The sequence below is a fragment of the Leptonotus elevatus genome, chromosome 14, assembly GCF_054856555.1.
Source record: "Leptonotus elevatus isolate MCC_2025b chromosome 14, RoL_Lele_1.0, whole genome shotgun sequence".
In the NCBI taxonomy this organism is placed as follows: domain Eukaryota; kingdom Metazoa; phylum Chordata; class Actinopteri; order Syngnathiformes; family Syngnathidae; genus Leptonotus; species Leptonotus elevatus.
The window spans coordinates 5,800,146-5,815,011 of record NC_141252.1 but is presented as its reverse complement, the minus strand read 5'-3'; the positions used below and the strand labels follow the sequence as shown (position 1 = coordinate 5,815,011).

The 14,866-nt window shown below is 42.6% G+C and overlaps 1 protein-coding gene across 2 annotated transcripts; it reads left to right on the top strand.

The window, feature by feature from the left end:
- Positions 1 to 3,283: 3,283 nt before the first annotated feature.
- On the top strand, positions 3,284 to 14,656 carry lbh (LBH regulator of WNT signaling pathway). Of its 2 annotated transcripts, none has more exons than XM_086095410.1 (3): positions 3,284 to 3,539; positions 9,110 to 9,212; positions 12,730 to 14,656. In XM_086095410.1, the coding sequence occupies exons 2-3, from the start codon at positions 9,135 to 9,137 to the stop codon at positions 12,940 to 12,942; spliced, it is 291 nt and encodes a 96-aa protein (XP_085951536.1). In that variant the 5' UTR covers positions 3,284 to 3,539; positions 9,110 to 9,134; the 3' UTR covers positions 12,943 to 14,656. The 2 variants fall into 2 exon arrangements, with proteins under 2 accessions (XP_085951536.1, XP_085951535.1); XM_086095409.1 differs by lacking the exon at positions 3,284 to 3,539 and adding an exon at positions 7,291 to 7,401.
- The last annotated feature ends 210 nt before the right edge of the window (positions 14,657 to 14,866 follow it).

The following is a 14,866-nucleotide window of genomic DNA, read 5'->3' as shown; positions in this document are numbered from 1 at the left end:
ATCAAAAATAGAGTAAAGAAGTGTATGTTGATGTTTTGCACTCTATATGATGCAGTGGCTCGTTTGCGGACAACGTTTGCATCTCTCGTGCCAACATGAGCCACATAAGATAATACAGGAAGTCTGTTTGAGTCGCTTCAGTTTTTTTTGGCTGCAAGTCACTTACCAAATGAAAAGTTTATTTTGATAGTGACGATAAATCAAGCTGCAGAAGTCAAGGAGTGCTCTCACGTGGGGTAAGACTGCTGTTTTGGTGCGCAAAAGAGTTCAAATGGGGTCAGCGGAGAATTCTTTTAATGTCTGTGTGAACAATATTGCTGCGACTACTTCCACAACTACTACGTTGTACTATCACCAGTACTGTGATGGTGACTGCGGCAAACACTACCACGGGCACTATAGCCGTCACTACCACTACCACTGTAACTATTTACATCACTACTACCACTGCCACTTTCACTACTACTACTACCACCAATGACACCCACTACCATTACATCTACCGCCACTACTACTACGAAGCTGTTTTTGTTACATTGCCCCTTCCCATGTAGCCAAACAAGGTATGCCTTCTATTGGAATAGCATGTGTGATATATGGGATTAGGGCTTCCTTTGTGTGTTTTCTTTGCTCTCTCTCCCATGGATGCTGGATGTTGACGTCACGGCACAGAGCCCGCACTCACATGAGGTGCTGACAGCATTATTGACGCAGGGTCCCTATTGAGCTTGCGCGTTAAAACGTTATACGGACCCTGGGCGAGCGACAATTCTCCTTTCACCTGCTATATATTCGGAGAGAGTTATTGCCCCCGTAGACGCAGTGCGCCATTTGTTCCCGCGCACAAACTCAACAACAACGAACAAGCAGTCGCGATGACGAGTGTTTTGGTGCAGCGCAGAGCCTCATCTGTGTATTTTCACCTGCTGAATGTCGGAACCGGGAGAGAATAGAGGGAAGTAGTGGAGCTTGTACATAAATGTGCAATTAGGGAGATGTACACACTCCCAACTGCTCTGTTTAGGATCTGGAAGGTTTCCTAACGGCTTCAAGATGCTCTCTTTTGGGGTGAAATGGACCCCCCCCCCCCCCACACACACACACACACACTTTAAAATAAACACTTTCAATAAACGAAAAATGGAAAATGCAGTTCAGGTATTACCAGCCTTCTTCTGTGCCATAAAATCACAGGAGTTGGACAATAAACAAACTTTGTTTGGACTTATTTTGTGATGGGTACCAGTGATAGCATCGAAGAAAAGTGTCATTACATTAGAGCAGGAAATAACTACCAAGAGTAGAGGACACACCTTCCAGTCTCTAACTTACTCTAATTTGAACCCCTAACCCAGTTTTGAAATCAAGATCATCAATGAACATGGCCATGAAACATCTTGCTGCGCTGTCCTTTGAGCCCCACCCTCTCCACGCACCTGCTTACGCTTTTCAGATTTCATTGCGAATCGTTAAGGCGTCACTGTATTGCCATGAGCCTCAATAGAAGACCGACTGGCACGCAAGTGGTTAAAGACAGCTGCCAACATCTGCACTCGCCGCGGTTGGCTTTTAATTAGGAGGCCCACGGCGGAGCCAAGATGGCGGCTGTGGGGTGGCGTCGGAGGAGGTCTGGCAGGCCACGTATTTCACAGGGCCGACATGTGGCCTCAATGATAGCGTCCAGGGGCGCGCTCGTCTCCTATGAAATATTCAATCTGGCTCTGCGGACGGACCACCTGCGAGAGGGCCAGAGACAGGGAGAGAGACCATGTCCCTGCACGGCAACAGACGTGCGTGTGCGTGTGCGTGAGAGAGAGCGAGAGAGAGAGAGAGAGAGAGAGAGAGAGAGAGAGAGAGAGAGAGAGAGAGAGAGACAGACAGACAGAGAGAGAGAGACAGAGACAGAGAGAGAGAGAGAAAGAGAGAGAGAGAGAGAGAGAAATGAATAATTTGCCTCAATGTGTTTGACTAAAAGGCATCACGTCTTCAATGCAGCAGACAAGGAAGACATGTAGAAGTCTGTGTTTCCAGTAAAGTCTATAAAACACATATAAAGGCAGCCAAAAAGGACATGGTGCATGCTGCCTCCTGGCCTGCACTTTTACACTGATAAGGGGCATTATCGTCAAGAAACGTGAAGCGTTTTCATTTCCAACGATTTAACAGACAACGGCGACGCGATGTGGATATGTGTTGTCATTGCATGCGAAAAGGTGGATATACAATATATATAGTTCGTTGCATATGCTACTATTTCATATGCACTATAATCTTCCATATTAATTATACGTAAACTGGATTATAAAATAGGGGCATGACTAGATAAAATAAGCTTCTTCCCGCCCCCTTTGCATACCTGTTTACTGATATTTGGGTATAAGATGGTTAATATTGTTTATTTGAACTTTTTTGTTATTTTTTTTTAAATCTAACTTTCAATTTTACAGGTGAATTAATTTTGTTTGTATAACATTGTGAGTACGAGATGAATAAAACAAACAAACAATAGTTCACTAGCTTACAACAACAGCGAATTGACTCCTTATTTAGCACTTTATGTACACCATATGCTGCCAAAAGTACTTTACAAAGCTTTACATTGACTCATTCAGACACACACATTTGTCATAAATATAGCTAGGAAGTGCGTTGTCATATGTGGCCCCCGAGTAGTACGCAAGTGGGAAAATGGTGGCCCCCTCCGCCATTTAAATTGCCCATCACTGCCGTACACGTATCCGTGTCGTGATATAAAACGACCACATGATGGCAGTAAAGAACTGCTGTAGTTCACTATAGCGTCTCTTCCCTGTATTCGGGTGCACCTGCGCTTCAATAAGGGTGGAGGGTATTTTATTAAGCGTGAAGGTCACACACGCAACGTATCATTATCATCATCCTCCTCATCATCATATAATGATTGCATTTTTAAAGGTGAAGAATTAAAGATAAAGACAGGTGTCACTTGTACGATACAAATGATGTCATGCCTTCGGAAAGGAAAATATTTATGAATGGCTCTGTGGCATCACAAACAGTCTCATCATCAAGTGGCTGCTCGTCATTCCAGACGTGCCGGGACTGTTCATTTCGTCAACCCCGCCTCCACCTCCACACTGGAGACGACAAATCGATAGTGTCCTGCCGCAACATCTCCACGTTATCCACCGACACACCAACACACACTAAAATGAGATATGACGGGCATCGTGACGTCTACACTTAACCGGCGCTCCGATTGGCTCGCATCAGGAAGGGGGCGGGGCGTTCTCCATTGAGGAATTTGACGGCGACGTGCGTATACACGCCTCACGGATAAAAAGTGCACACGAGAGTGGCGGCGTCGAGCAGAGGAGGAGAGACGAGACGAGATAAGACTAGACGACCTGGCTGGCAGTTGAGTGTCATTTTGTCGTGTTTGGGTCCCTTGTGACGTGCTAAATGTGACGTTTCGACATCCAAAGAGCCGCAAGCTAATTAACCCAAGTGGCATCAGGTGCGCTTCGAATACATGTCTGTATTTCTTCGGATTAATTCAGGTGAGTTTTCTCCCGAGTATTTTAATAAGCATGTGTAGTGTTAAAAGGTGTCATTTTTAACGTGAATTTTGTTGATTTAATGCTTAATTTAATCCAATAAACCTCAACTCATATCGATGGCCGCACTCGTTTCTTTACCCAAATGTAAGCATCAAAGAAGAAAAAAAAAAAAGGAGGGGGGGGGGGTTTAGGCGTGTCAGAAATGTGTCAATTAAATAAATAAAAAAGATAGCCTGCTCTGTGCAATACCTGAGAACCAAGCTGGAAAGGTTTCACATTTATCTTTTATATTTAGTTATAAAAGTATTTTTGGTTTGCGTCCTTCCAGACGCCCCGCCCCTTCCATCCCCTCCACTCCTCTACATCAAACCTCGAGTTGTATAATGGCTGCAGGTGCATTGCAGTCGCAAAAGAGGATGCACCCATTTGTTCCATATCCCAATTCAGCTTAAAGTCCATGTACTAGTATGTGCTTTGTTGTCACTACTAGTAAGACAATTCAGCTCACTAGTAGAACAAACGTTTTCACGCGACGACTGTCCCTTTTGGCCTACGAATATGAAGCTGCATTTATTCCATATCTTTGACATCCATCTTGGGGTCCGTGTACCAGTTGGCTCTTTGTCTTCACAAGACAATTCAATGCACTAGTATAAAAAAATTAACAACTTTTCCCGCTCCACTAATAGTACCACTTTTGGCCTACAAGTACGACCTTAGTTAGCAATGGAAATGACATTTATACACAGTAGGAGGACAACCTTAAACTAGTAACTTGTAGTTGTTCTACTAGTGTTCCCTAGTTGTCCTTCTTGTTCCTCCCTAGTTGCACTGAAGTGTTTTACTGGCAAGGACCTGTATTACATGGATGTTTGAGTGCACTAGTAGGATATTGAGTAAATGCTCAAACGGCTTCCCATCGAGGTCTGGGTCTCACACACTTGTAGCACCGTCTTGTAGTGGACCGTCCTATGGTGTACAAAAATGTGAGTAATATAGAAGAAAACTAGTAACTAGTTCTACCATAGTTCGTGGAGTTGATATCAAAACAGTGTTCAGATTTCTATAAAGCAGTTATTGGACATCCTTGATGCCAACATAAGGTCCATGTAAGGCCGACTAGTACACTTTTTTGTCTCGCTACCTCTTTACAGTTAACCTTAACTCGCTGAGGATGTTGTTGCGGTTTTTCGAGACTTGATATAGTGTATGCTCCTTCCTGTCTCTGGGGAGGATATGCGAGTTGCTACTTTTTTTTTTGTTTGTTGGTGAGCATTGTTCTGCAGGTTGTCACCTCGCCTCGCCGGGAAGTTCACTCTCAACAGCTATCTGCACTGTAACACCACTTGGCTTCTTCACATAAAAAAAAAAATAATGTTACCAACCGGCATTGAAGTCAAAAGTTTTTTTTTTTTTCCCCAAGGTCAACCAATCTTTTCATGGCAGGATCATGTCATAGTCATGGTTAGCCTAACATCAGGAGTTTGCTTATTATGGTAGAACCACAAAAATGTATAATCGCTGTTCGCTACAGGTGTATTGTATTTTTTTTTTTTTTTTAAACAATCAGTAGACAACTGTACAGTATAGTTAGTGCATTCTTGACATGCGTGACCCACTTCTGCCTGCTGGCCTATATCCTACCTGGCTCAAGATGGAGAGGATTTCACCTGCAACTAGGGCCCAGTACACGTCAAGTCACTGTCTGTAGTTGTACACGCGTAGTCGCTGAGAGCATTAACCACCACTCTTGTCTATACTGTAAGCTTTTATGTAATCCATTTACAGCTGGGTTACTTTGTAGGACATTGTCTGCACGTTCCACAATGGGGACGCGCTGTTTAGTCCCCCCCCCCCCCAATTACCTTGTAGTACAGTAGTTTACCAGTAAAGTTGTAGTGGAAAATATTACTAACTAAAACAAACTACTAGTGATGACAGTAGTCTGGATGTTGAATAAAACCTCAAATGGCTTTCTATTTCCATTAATGTTGGTGTGTTTCCCTACCAGGTGGACATATTTGCGAGAATATACACACACACACACACACGCTTCCTCCTCATTGTGCCCCCGTTCTGTTTTATTAGCCCAATGTTCTGTTATTCTTAGCCAAGCAGGATGTTTATACGATCCCCGCGCAGAAATATGACTGGCAAGGCTCGCGTGTTTATCTTTCTTCCCGCTTCTCAGGTCGTCACTGTCTCACTTCCCTGAGCATCCCTCCATTCCCCCCCCCACCACCACCCACCCTCCTGTTTGCATGCCTGCCTGGCCCTCCTCCGCATCCCGCTCACAGATGAAATGACATCCGCCGTGATGAACCTCTCATCGCTCTCGAGCCTCCATTACTTTAATTATTATTATTGTTAGTAGTAGTAGCTCAAACAAAAATACATGTAACGCTTATAAATAACATTTGAGATAAATATTCCCAATTCCAAATCTTGATTCATTATAACTTGGATAAATTAAATGGAAAAAACATTAAGCAGAGTATGTCTGGATTCTGAATCTAAATAAAAGTGGAAAAATCGGGTCACTGTTGGTGTTGTGATGTTCTCCTGAGGGATCTTCTCCCGAATGGCAAACATTTATCACAGAGAAAAGGTGCTCTACGGTGTAAGTTAAAACTGAATTATACTCCGTTTCATGAGATCAAGTGCCACAGGTTGACTCATCCCGAGAAAGCGGTACTACTTCCTCAGGACCTGACACTTTGACATGTGGCATATGGCGACACATTTAAGGAAGTGGAAACTAATCTATGGGAAAGGAAAGTTAACTGTCGTGCTTTTTAATTAACTCATGCTTTTTAACATTCCTGATTGTCGCAAAGGTGTAAAAAAAAATTATTGCTATAAAACATGGAACCTACCAAAAGAAAGATTAGAGTCTCTTCTTTCATTTTATTTCTATCTGTTTCCGTTTTGCAGCAATTAGTTTCATCATTATTTACAAATTTGTTTAAAACGGTGGGTAAAAGAGCTTTTTTTCAACATGGCCCTGGTTGATCTCTTGCTCTGCTGTCACCTGCCGGCCGTTTTTGTAATGTCTACCATTTCTTCAACCGTTCTCTGCAGTTGAGAGGCTGCATCAAAACAAAAAAAACAAAATAAATACATCTTCGGGATACTTAAAACATTCAGAATAGAACGTATTTATATGTTTTTGGGAGCAAATTGGTTAATACAGAAATCCAAGTAATTCCAAAGGTGCTTTTATAAAATTTGGATATGTGACAGGTCTAGCGTTTAAAGAAGTGCGAATGGAGGATCATCAAAGAAATGTTAACTGCTGTCAAGTAAAACTTTGAATGCAGTAACTTACTTAATTGCTGCTAACTTGTGACTGAGGCTGATGCGAGTGTCGGCGTATGTACGTATGTATGTGCCTGTGAGGCAAGTCAGTTGACAAAAAAACTGAACACAGCTAACTTTTTGCGATGCGCACAGCGTCCCTGGTGGCATATTTCCGCCAAAGCCGAGCTGCAACATGTTGCCACCGGCATGAATTGACAGTGACTCAACTGGATGATACTCGCTCTTTCACAACAACGTTGCACTCTTCTTGTGATGTCAGACTTTCCATAAGCGAGTAAAAACTGAGTGTGTAATCAGGACTGGAAAAAGTAATTAAAAAGCAGTTGGCTTTTTTTCCCCCCTTTTTTTGCTTTAGGGGTTAATCAGCTGCCACTTAGTGACTCATGTCATGTGATGCCACTACCCCCCCCCCCCCCCAGAACTGCTCATTTGAGTGGACTCTTAGTCTGGAGAGAGACAATTTGGAGCTTAACTGTGCGTGTCCTCACGTCCTACGCTACTCGGGTTTGGGTTCATTTGCCATTGGGGTTCCGTGCAGTTGGTATGTTGACTATCTTTTAGACTTTTTGGGGCAGTGATTTGTTCAGTTATATTTACATGATTTCATCCTGAGAAGGAATCAATTTGTGTCTTACGGTGAAACGATTTACAGAAGCATCACACAAATGTTTTTTTTTTAAATTATTATTATTATTTTAATTCATGTTTCTATCATGATGATTGATTGAAACACTACTTTTAAGAAATATGAGGCACAGTGCAAGTCCGAGCTCTGTTGTGGATTTTATATAATTGGATGTACATAACGTACGTATAACTTTTGATTGGTTTTGCTTGGCTGTGAAATGTTCTGTATATTATCGCAATCAATCATTGCCTCAATGTACTTTCTGCCGAATTATGTTTTGTGTGAAATGTTATAATGTGAAACAGGACAGTGGTGTTGTGATATTTTGGTCCATGTGGGCTTGTGGTTGAAGTGTGCCAATATGGAAACGATGCCATCCATGGTTTAATTGATGAAAATGTATACAAAAATGATTGTCAATGAAGTGTAGACATTCAGCTTTAATTCAACAGGTTTTGCTAAATATAATGCTTAGATTCATATTTGGCACGGGGAAAAAAAGCTATGTGAAATGTCAAATGCCATAATTCTTGTGATGACACTTAAATTAAAGCTGAGCGTCTAGTACACTTAAATCCTTGGTAGTGGTTAAAGCTCCGTCATTGTCCAAATACTTTTGGCCTCAACTGTAACTCCTCTGACCTCTTGCAAAAGAGGACTTGATCACACGGAGTGTGTTCGACGCAAGCCAGACCTGTGCTCGCGCATTCCTTTTGGGGATGCTTCATGATGCAATAGAAGTTTCACAGTGTGTCCCCTGTGGGCTTTAATCAGCATTGGTAATTAAGAGGTTATTCGAAAGAAGAATGTTTTAATAAGACTCGGCGCTTTTTTACATTGTGGCAAATTGATTCCGTGTAACAAGTGTTTACATAATTGTACTTTGCAAATCATGTGTTAATCACCGTCCCCTGCTTATATCCTCAAACGCGTCTGAGATTTAAAGTGGGTCAAGCCAAATCTGTCGGCTCATGTTGAGCGTCTTGTCACAGCTTTCCTTTTGCAGCCAGCAAGCATACAAAAGTGCAAACTCGTGGTGGCCGCCGACCACGGCGTGCTTTAAATAGACTGCGTGAGAAGGCCGCCGAGCGTCGCGTCGCGTCGCACCCCGAGACTGCGCGCGGGCCTCACCGCCGCCAATCGTCGCCAATCGTAAAATGGCAACAACATAGAAAGACTGAACTTGCAGGCAACCTCGTGCTATTTGGAAAGTTCGGTCAAGCTTTGGTGGAACAAAAGTGCATTGAGTTCCTTCCCCAGTCAAACCCACAAAAGCCCATTTTCCTAACACTGCAGGCAAATGGAACAGTTGGCAACAAAGTGTTATTTGAACGCAAACTGTAAGAATCGATACTACGCCAAGTTAAAATCCATCATTCAGATGTATTTTAAAAATGCTTTGGTTTCCTTGATTTGAACTAGCAAATATTTGACAATGTTTTTTGTTTTTTTGTTTTGCGTTTTAGCAAGAGTAACAAGCATATGTAGTTTGTGGAGTGCGCGGGGATAGCGTAAATATGTTTTATTTAAATGCCCTTAAATTATACGGCTAATGCACACTGATGACTTCCTCCCCGTCGCATTTAACAACAAGCATCCCTTTTTTTTCCCTTTCCCGTAGTTCAGCAATTGTGCCTGTCCGAGATATGACTGAGGTGATGATCAACAGCACCCCCATGGACGACATGAGGCTCAGTCCCACCAAGGACAGACTTTCTTTCCAGGTATGTTTGGCACACGCGTACAGTAGATATGCTACATCCCACAAAGTTTCTACAAATGCAGCATGCATAATAACACTAAACCGTAAACAGATGCAAGACCGTTGTTGGTCAAAAATAGAAAAGTTGTGAGCATCTTATTTTAATTTTTTTGCTCATCGGTTCGCTGGTCACACTTCCAGTTTAACAAATTCCTTTTTATTTTTATTTTTATTTTTTTTGGTCAATACTGTGACATTAAACTTTTAGAATTTTTGTACTTTGCTGTAGTAAATTTGTCGGGAGCAAAGTTTAAATGAGTTAAGTGAGAAATGTCAAAAACACACCGCACGAGTTTGTGGATTTTTTTTGGGGGGGGGGGGGGGCTATCCTCAGTTATTCACTAGAAATCTCATCTACTGTACTGTATTTATTTTTTTGGAACTTGAGTTGAGGAGCTTAATTTAGACAAATTTGTTGAAAACATCATAAAAAAGGCAAAGTTTGGGAATGCTAGACTGCCAAAGACCAAAAAATACTAAAAATGTAGATCCTTTGTATTGTCTGAGAGTGTTTTCCAAAGGCTCCATTTTTAAAGCCAAAAGAAAATATGCTTGTGTGTGAACGAAAGGCCAAAAAGAATAGAAAAGTCCGTCTGAAGCAGTCAAGAGTTCCGGTGGAAATTGGTTACGTGGCGTTTGCGCACCACTGTGAACAAAGAATCATCAAAACAATCCCTCATCATTTCATGCGTGGCACGGAGCTAAATATGGTGTGAAGATTGTGACTGCAGTCACAATCCGACACGGAGACGTGTTGTTATGTGCGAAAATAAGAAATCAGAGGTTTCCGTGAGGCGGAATTGCTTTGCCCGAAAACTCATCGTAAATTAGCGCAGCAGCCATCCGTGTCGGGCGACGCCAGACACAATCGGCCATCAGGTGGTCTTGACAAGCGCCTTCCAGCAGCTTTTGTTTCACTGTCAGCTCAACAAGGTCATCCAAAGCACGCAGCTGCTGTGCCGCCGTCACATTTCACACCCAGCGCCGACACCGAGGGATTAATGTGACGCAGCGTTTATGATTTGGAACGCCAACTTTGCATCCGCTGGACGGCGAGCGATGCCCGTTGATGCACGTCTTGAGGAGGATGTAGCTTGACCCAGAGGAAGAGGCCGACTTCCTCTTGCCCTATTCGCACACCAGCTGCCTCGTCCGTCTGGGTCTGGACTGGTGCAAAGGGGGGGCGACGCTAAATTGTGTACTCTTTAACCTCACCACACATTAGCTTTCTGCCCCAAGCTTCCAGACTGTCTCGGAACCAAAAAGTCTGAGGTGCCAATTCCGACGTCAGCTTTGGTCGGACTCAGGCCAAGTATACACTTATGTAATTAGCAGAGAGTTTGGAATTCTTTGATTTGCCATGTAAGTTGTAACATGGAATTCAAAGACACTGCACACATCCTAGGCCCAGCTGTCTAGTACAGGGGTCTGCAACCTGCGGCTCTGGAGCCACATGTGGCTCTTTAGTGCCTCTCCTGTGGCTCCCTGTGTATCTCCAAAAACTGACCATCACATGCCCAAAAAGGAAGAGGAAATCAGAAAATGACCATAAAATGTCCATGAAACTGCCCAAAAGTTAGAAAATTATTTATTTTATTTATTTATTAAAAAGGCAAAAAAGAAAACATTTACGAAGTAACTATAAAATGTAAAAAACAAAAACAAAACTAAAACTACCATAAAATGTCCACAAAATTGGCCCAAAAAAATCTGAAAATGTATTTAAGAAAATATTCAAAAAGTTAACCATAAAAAAAGAATCCCGAAAATTATAATAATGAAATGGCCACAAAAGTGCCAAAAATGTCAGAAAAAGATTTTTTGGGGGGGGGGGGAACAAAACCCAAAATGTCCACCAAAAAAGGGAAGACGACGGAGAAAAGTACCAAATTGTCAAAAAGGTCTAAAAATGTATGGAAAGAACATGAACCGTATTGGATGCTGCTTATTTTTCCGTTATGGTGCAGCTCTAGCTGTTGGGCCCTCAATACATTAGACTAACACCAACACACAATGTTCAAATGTTTTGTGGCTCCAGACATTTTTGTTTGTTTGTTAATTAATTTGCTGCCGACCCCTGGTCTAGTATACCCTCCCTGTGGTTGTGATTAGATAAATTCCTTTGGAGGATTTCATTCGGGTACGGCGCCTGGAAAGGGCCAATATCTTTGAAAAATGGCACCTTCAAAACAAAACAAAAAGACTCGTGAAAATTGTTAGCCTGTGAGCATGACATCACTTGGTCATTATTTGATTGATTTCATATTTACTGTAACTATACTACTACTGCGCTAGTTGTAAGTTAATGATAGACAACGGTGTGTTCCGACTTGTCACTGCTTTAGAAATGGAACTCTGTCGTGAACCAAGAAGCCCTTGTATATTTTTAATTTGACGCACAAGAGTAAAATGTTTAAGCATTCGCAACAATGACTTTCTCAAACAGCATATTAAACGGTGCGGTGGTTTGGTCCTGCCTGGTACGCAACAATCCCAAAAATAGCAACTGATGCGCTGTCGTCGCTTCCTGCCGCTGTAAGTGAAACTAGTTGTGACGCGTGTCCGAAGGCAAAGTCATTCCTTTTCCAGCTCCCGCCCACCCGTTTTTTTTTTGTTTTTGTGAGAAATAAACTCCCAATGATGGACTCTACTGTTTTCCTAACCTGATAAATTCTCACAGTCCCCACAGAAGAAGACATATTTGCTGTCTTCTCATGCGTTTGATGGAATTCCTGGAGGCTTGGCCACAGCTGCATCCCCTCTCTCTCACTCTCTCTCCTCTCCTCTCCTCTCTCGTCTCATCTAATGCTTACTTTCCACTCGGCACTTTGCCCAGACGCTGACCCACCACCCCTCAAACGTCTCTGAGTGAAATATGCAGGTCTAAAAATATTCATCCACTTTGTCCAAACAAAAATGCTGTTCTTGGATCTGGAGGTTTTCTTTCCCTCCGCCCCTTGGGCTTATTCGCCGGGATCCTGAGAACGTAGAAAAGTTTGAGGTTGTTAAATCTCAAATGTTCTTTGCATGTCTGGGGCTTTGGCCAAACATTTGACGACTCAACCTCTTTTTTTAAAATTTTTCCATCATGTTCTGTCCTCAAGCTTCTCCCAACTCGAATGAAATATTCAACACCGTACGCTGACTTTTATAGAGCGTTGTTTCACTCTCTTTTTTTCCGAAAAGGCCAGTTTACTATCGATTATTATGCTCTTGTATAATCTTCCGTGCTGTACCGGATGAGTTCATAACGAGCTGTGAGCGGCTTGGCATGTCGCCCCCGTCGCCTGCAAAGCACTTCAGATTAAACACGATGCAGCGTTTTTAGCGCAAAGTCTGTTGGACATGTTTAATTTGCCACTGATGTAACTTGCCATGTGCCGCTAATTTTAAAGAGTGTTGGATCTGCAACCATGAATATCCAATTTACCCTTGTTTATAGAAATACACGTTTTGACGTCTGCTTGTCCTCTCTGCAGATCTTCCCCGACCCGTCCGACTTTGAGCGCTGCTGCAAGCTCAAAGACCGTCTGCCCTCCATCGTGGTGGAACCCACGGACGGAGAGGTGGAGAGCGGCGAGCTGCGCTGGCCCCCCGAGGAGTTCCTGGTCAGCGAGGACGACGATGACGAAGTGGAGCCCGACTGCGGCGGCGTCCAGAACGGACAGGCGACGGTGAACTCCCAGCACTAGGGGCCACGTCGTAGCTTCCAATGTCAACAACCCCCCCCCCCCCCCATCCCGTTCACGCACTGGTCACGCTGCACCTTAAACCTTTGCGACCGTCACCACCCGAAAGAAGCAATATCCCCTTTTTTGTCGCACTGCCACTCGATGGGACGCTGTTCGAGAAAAGACTGGGCGTTGGGACTGCACTCGCATTGGGGCCACAAAATGGTCGCCCTCCAAAAGCAGAACTTTCTCTTAACCCGACAGTTGTGTGTTCACTCTCTGGATTGCTGTTGAAGTATTTCTTTGCGCGAGAAGGTTTAGCCGTTTTGTCGTCGTGGGTGTTGAATGTGTCAAACTTTGGCGAAAGTTAACATCTTCGTACTATTAGCAAAGCGCTAGATGTTAACTCGATTCTTGTAAGTCACCAGGCGAACTCGTAACTTTTAGATGTCAGCTAGTGCACAGTTTTCCCTCGGTAGTATTTACTTGTTCTAATAGTGATGACAATGGGCGTGAGTGTTTAGAGCACTAGTAGAACGACTGTCTATGCTAGTACATTAAAAATAAATAAATAAAATTTAAAAAAATTCACACACTAGTGGACATGTTACTAGTGATCCAAAACTACTATTATGCAATTTGGTGCTACTATGAGGTAGTGCATGACATTAGTCTTCTAGTTGGGCCTAGTGCTGTTACTAGTGCAGAACAGTAGTTTTACTAGTAAGGTTTAAGTGCATACTAGTAGTTGAAAAAAAAATGTTACGGGTAAGACAATCGTTCTATTAGTCATCCTGGTAGTACACTGAATTATCTGATGAGGACAAAAAATTCTATCCACTAAATTATCCATATGAGTTTTGAAAATTTACACAATAGCTTTGACCATACTGTTTGACTAGTAACATTTTTTTCCACTGCCTTCCTCTACTTTATGCACACTAGTGAACTATTAGTCGGCATATTGGTGCTACTCGCAGGGTCCATGAGCCTATTGATGCTAGTTGGGTCTTTTATTTTTACCCAGTGAAGCAGTTTACTAAGGTTTAATTGCATACTAGTAAAAAAGTGAAACTAGTCGTAGAAAAAACTTTTTTTTGTCTTACCAGTGAGCACAACTTTGTCATCCCAGTAAGGCAACTACATGTTAATCGCGAGGGATACTGCTATAGTTGACATCTACGCATTCGTCGTTTTTACTAGTGCGCTTCACTGTGGCGGATTTAAAAGCAAATGAGCGGAGGAAAGGAGGCTAACGTGCTAACCGGATGCTATTTGCTTGCCGTGGGAATCCTTTACGACTCGACCGCGTGCAAATTACGACTGTATTTTGTTATGTTTTTTTTCTTCAAGCTAATAACATTGGACGTAAAATGGATCCCGTCGCAAGTGAACGCTCCTTTCTATTCTTCAAATTTCTTTGGAAGCAGTCATACGTTTTCTCTCCACGTAGCTTTGATATGTAGGTCATTCAACACGTTCCACCTTCAACGTCAAAAAGTAATGTCGTTTTTGTCCACTTGTTGTTCTGACTTGTCATCCATGTGGCATTAGGGCTGTGTACAGGATGTCTTATCGTCTTTTTCCTATGTCTGTAACCGAGCAGGTTGTTTTTGTAAAGCTCAGGGAGAATAGCTGCCATCTTTGTTTTGTTTTTGTCATTGTATTTAGACCACTGTTTTTCTCTCTCTGACTGTTACAGAGGCTGTAAATAAACTTGAATTTGCTAACCCAAGCGTGTGGTACATGTGTGGACTACCTACTCTTGATTATGCACTCCCCATCAAAGGTAATGGAAAAGTGAGGCCAATTCCTTACTGTATATAATAAAAAGATTTGGGTTTGACATCAAATCAATATTAAAGGGGGGGGGGGGTTACTGTATCTGGAATTGATACACAACTTAGAAGTTGGCATTAGTTATACCAAAACACATTTTTCACAT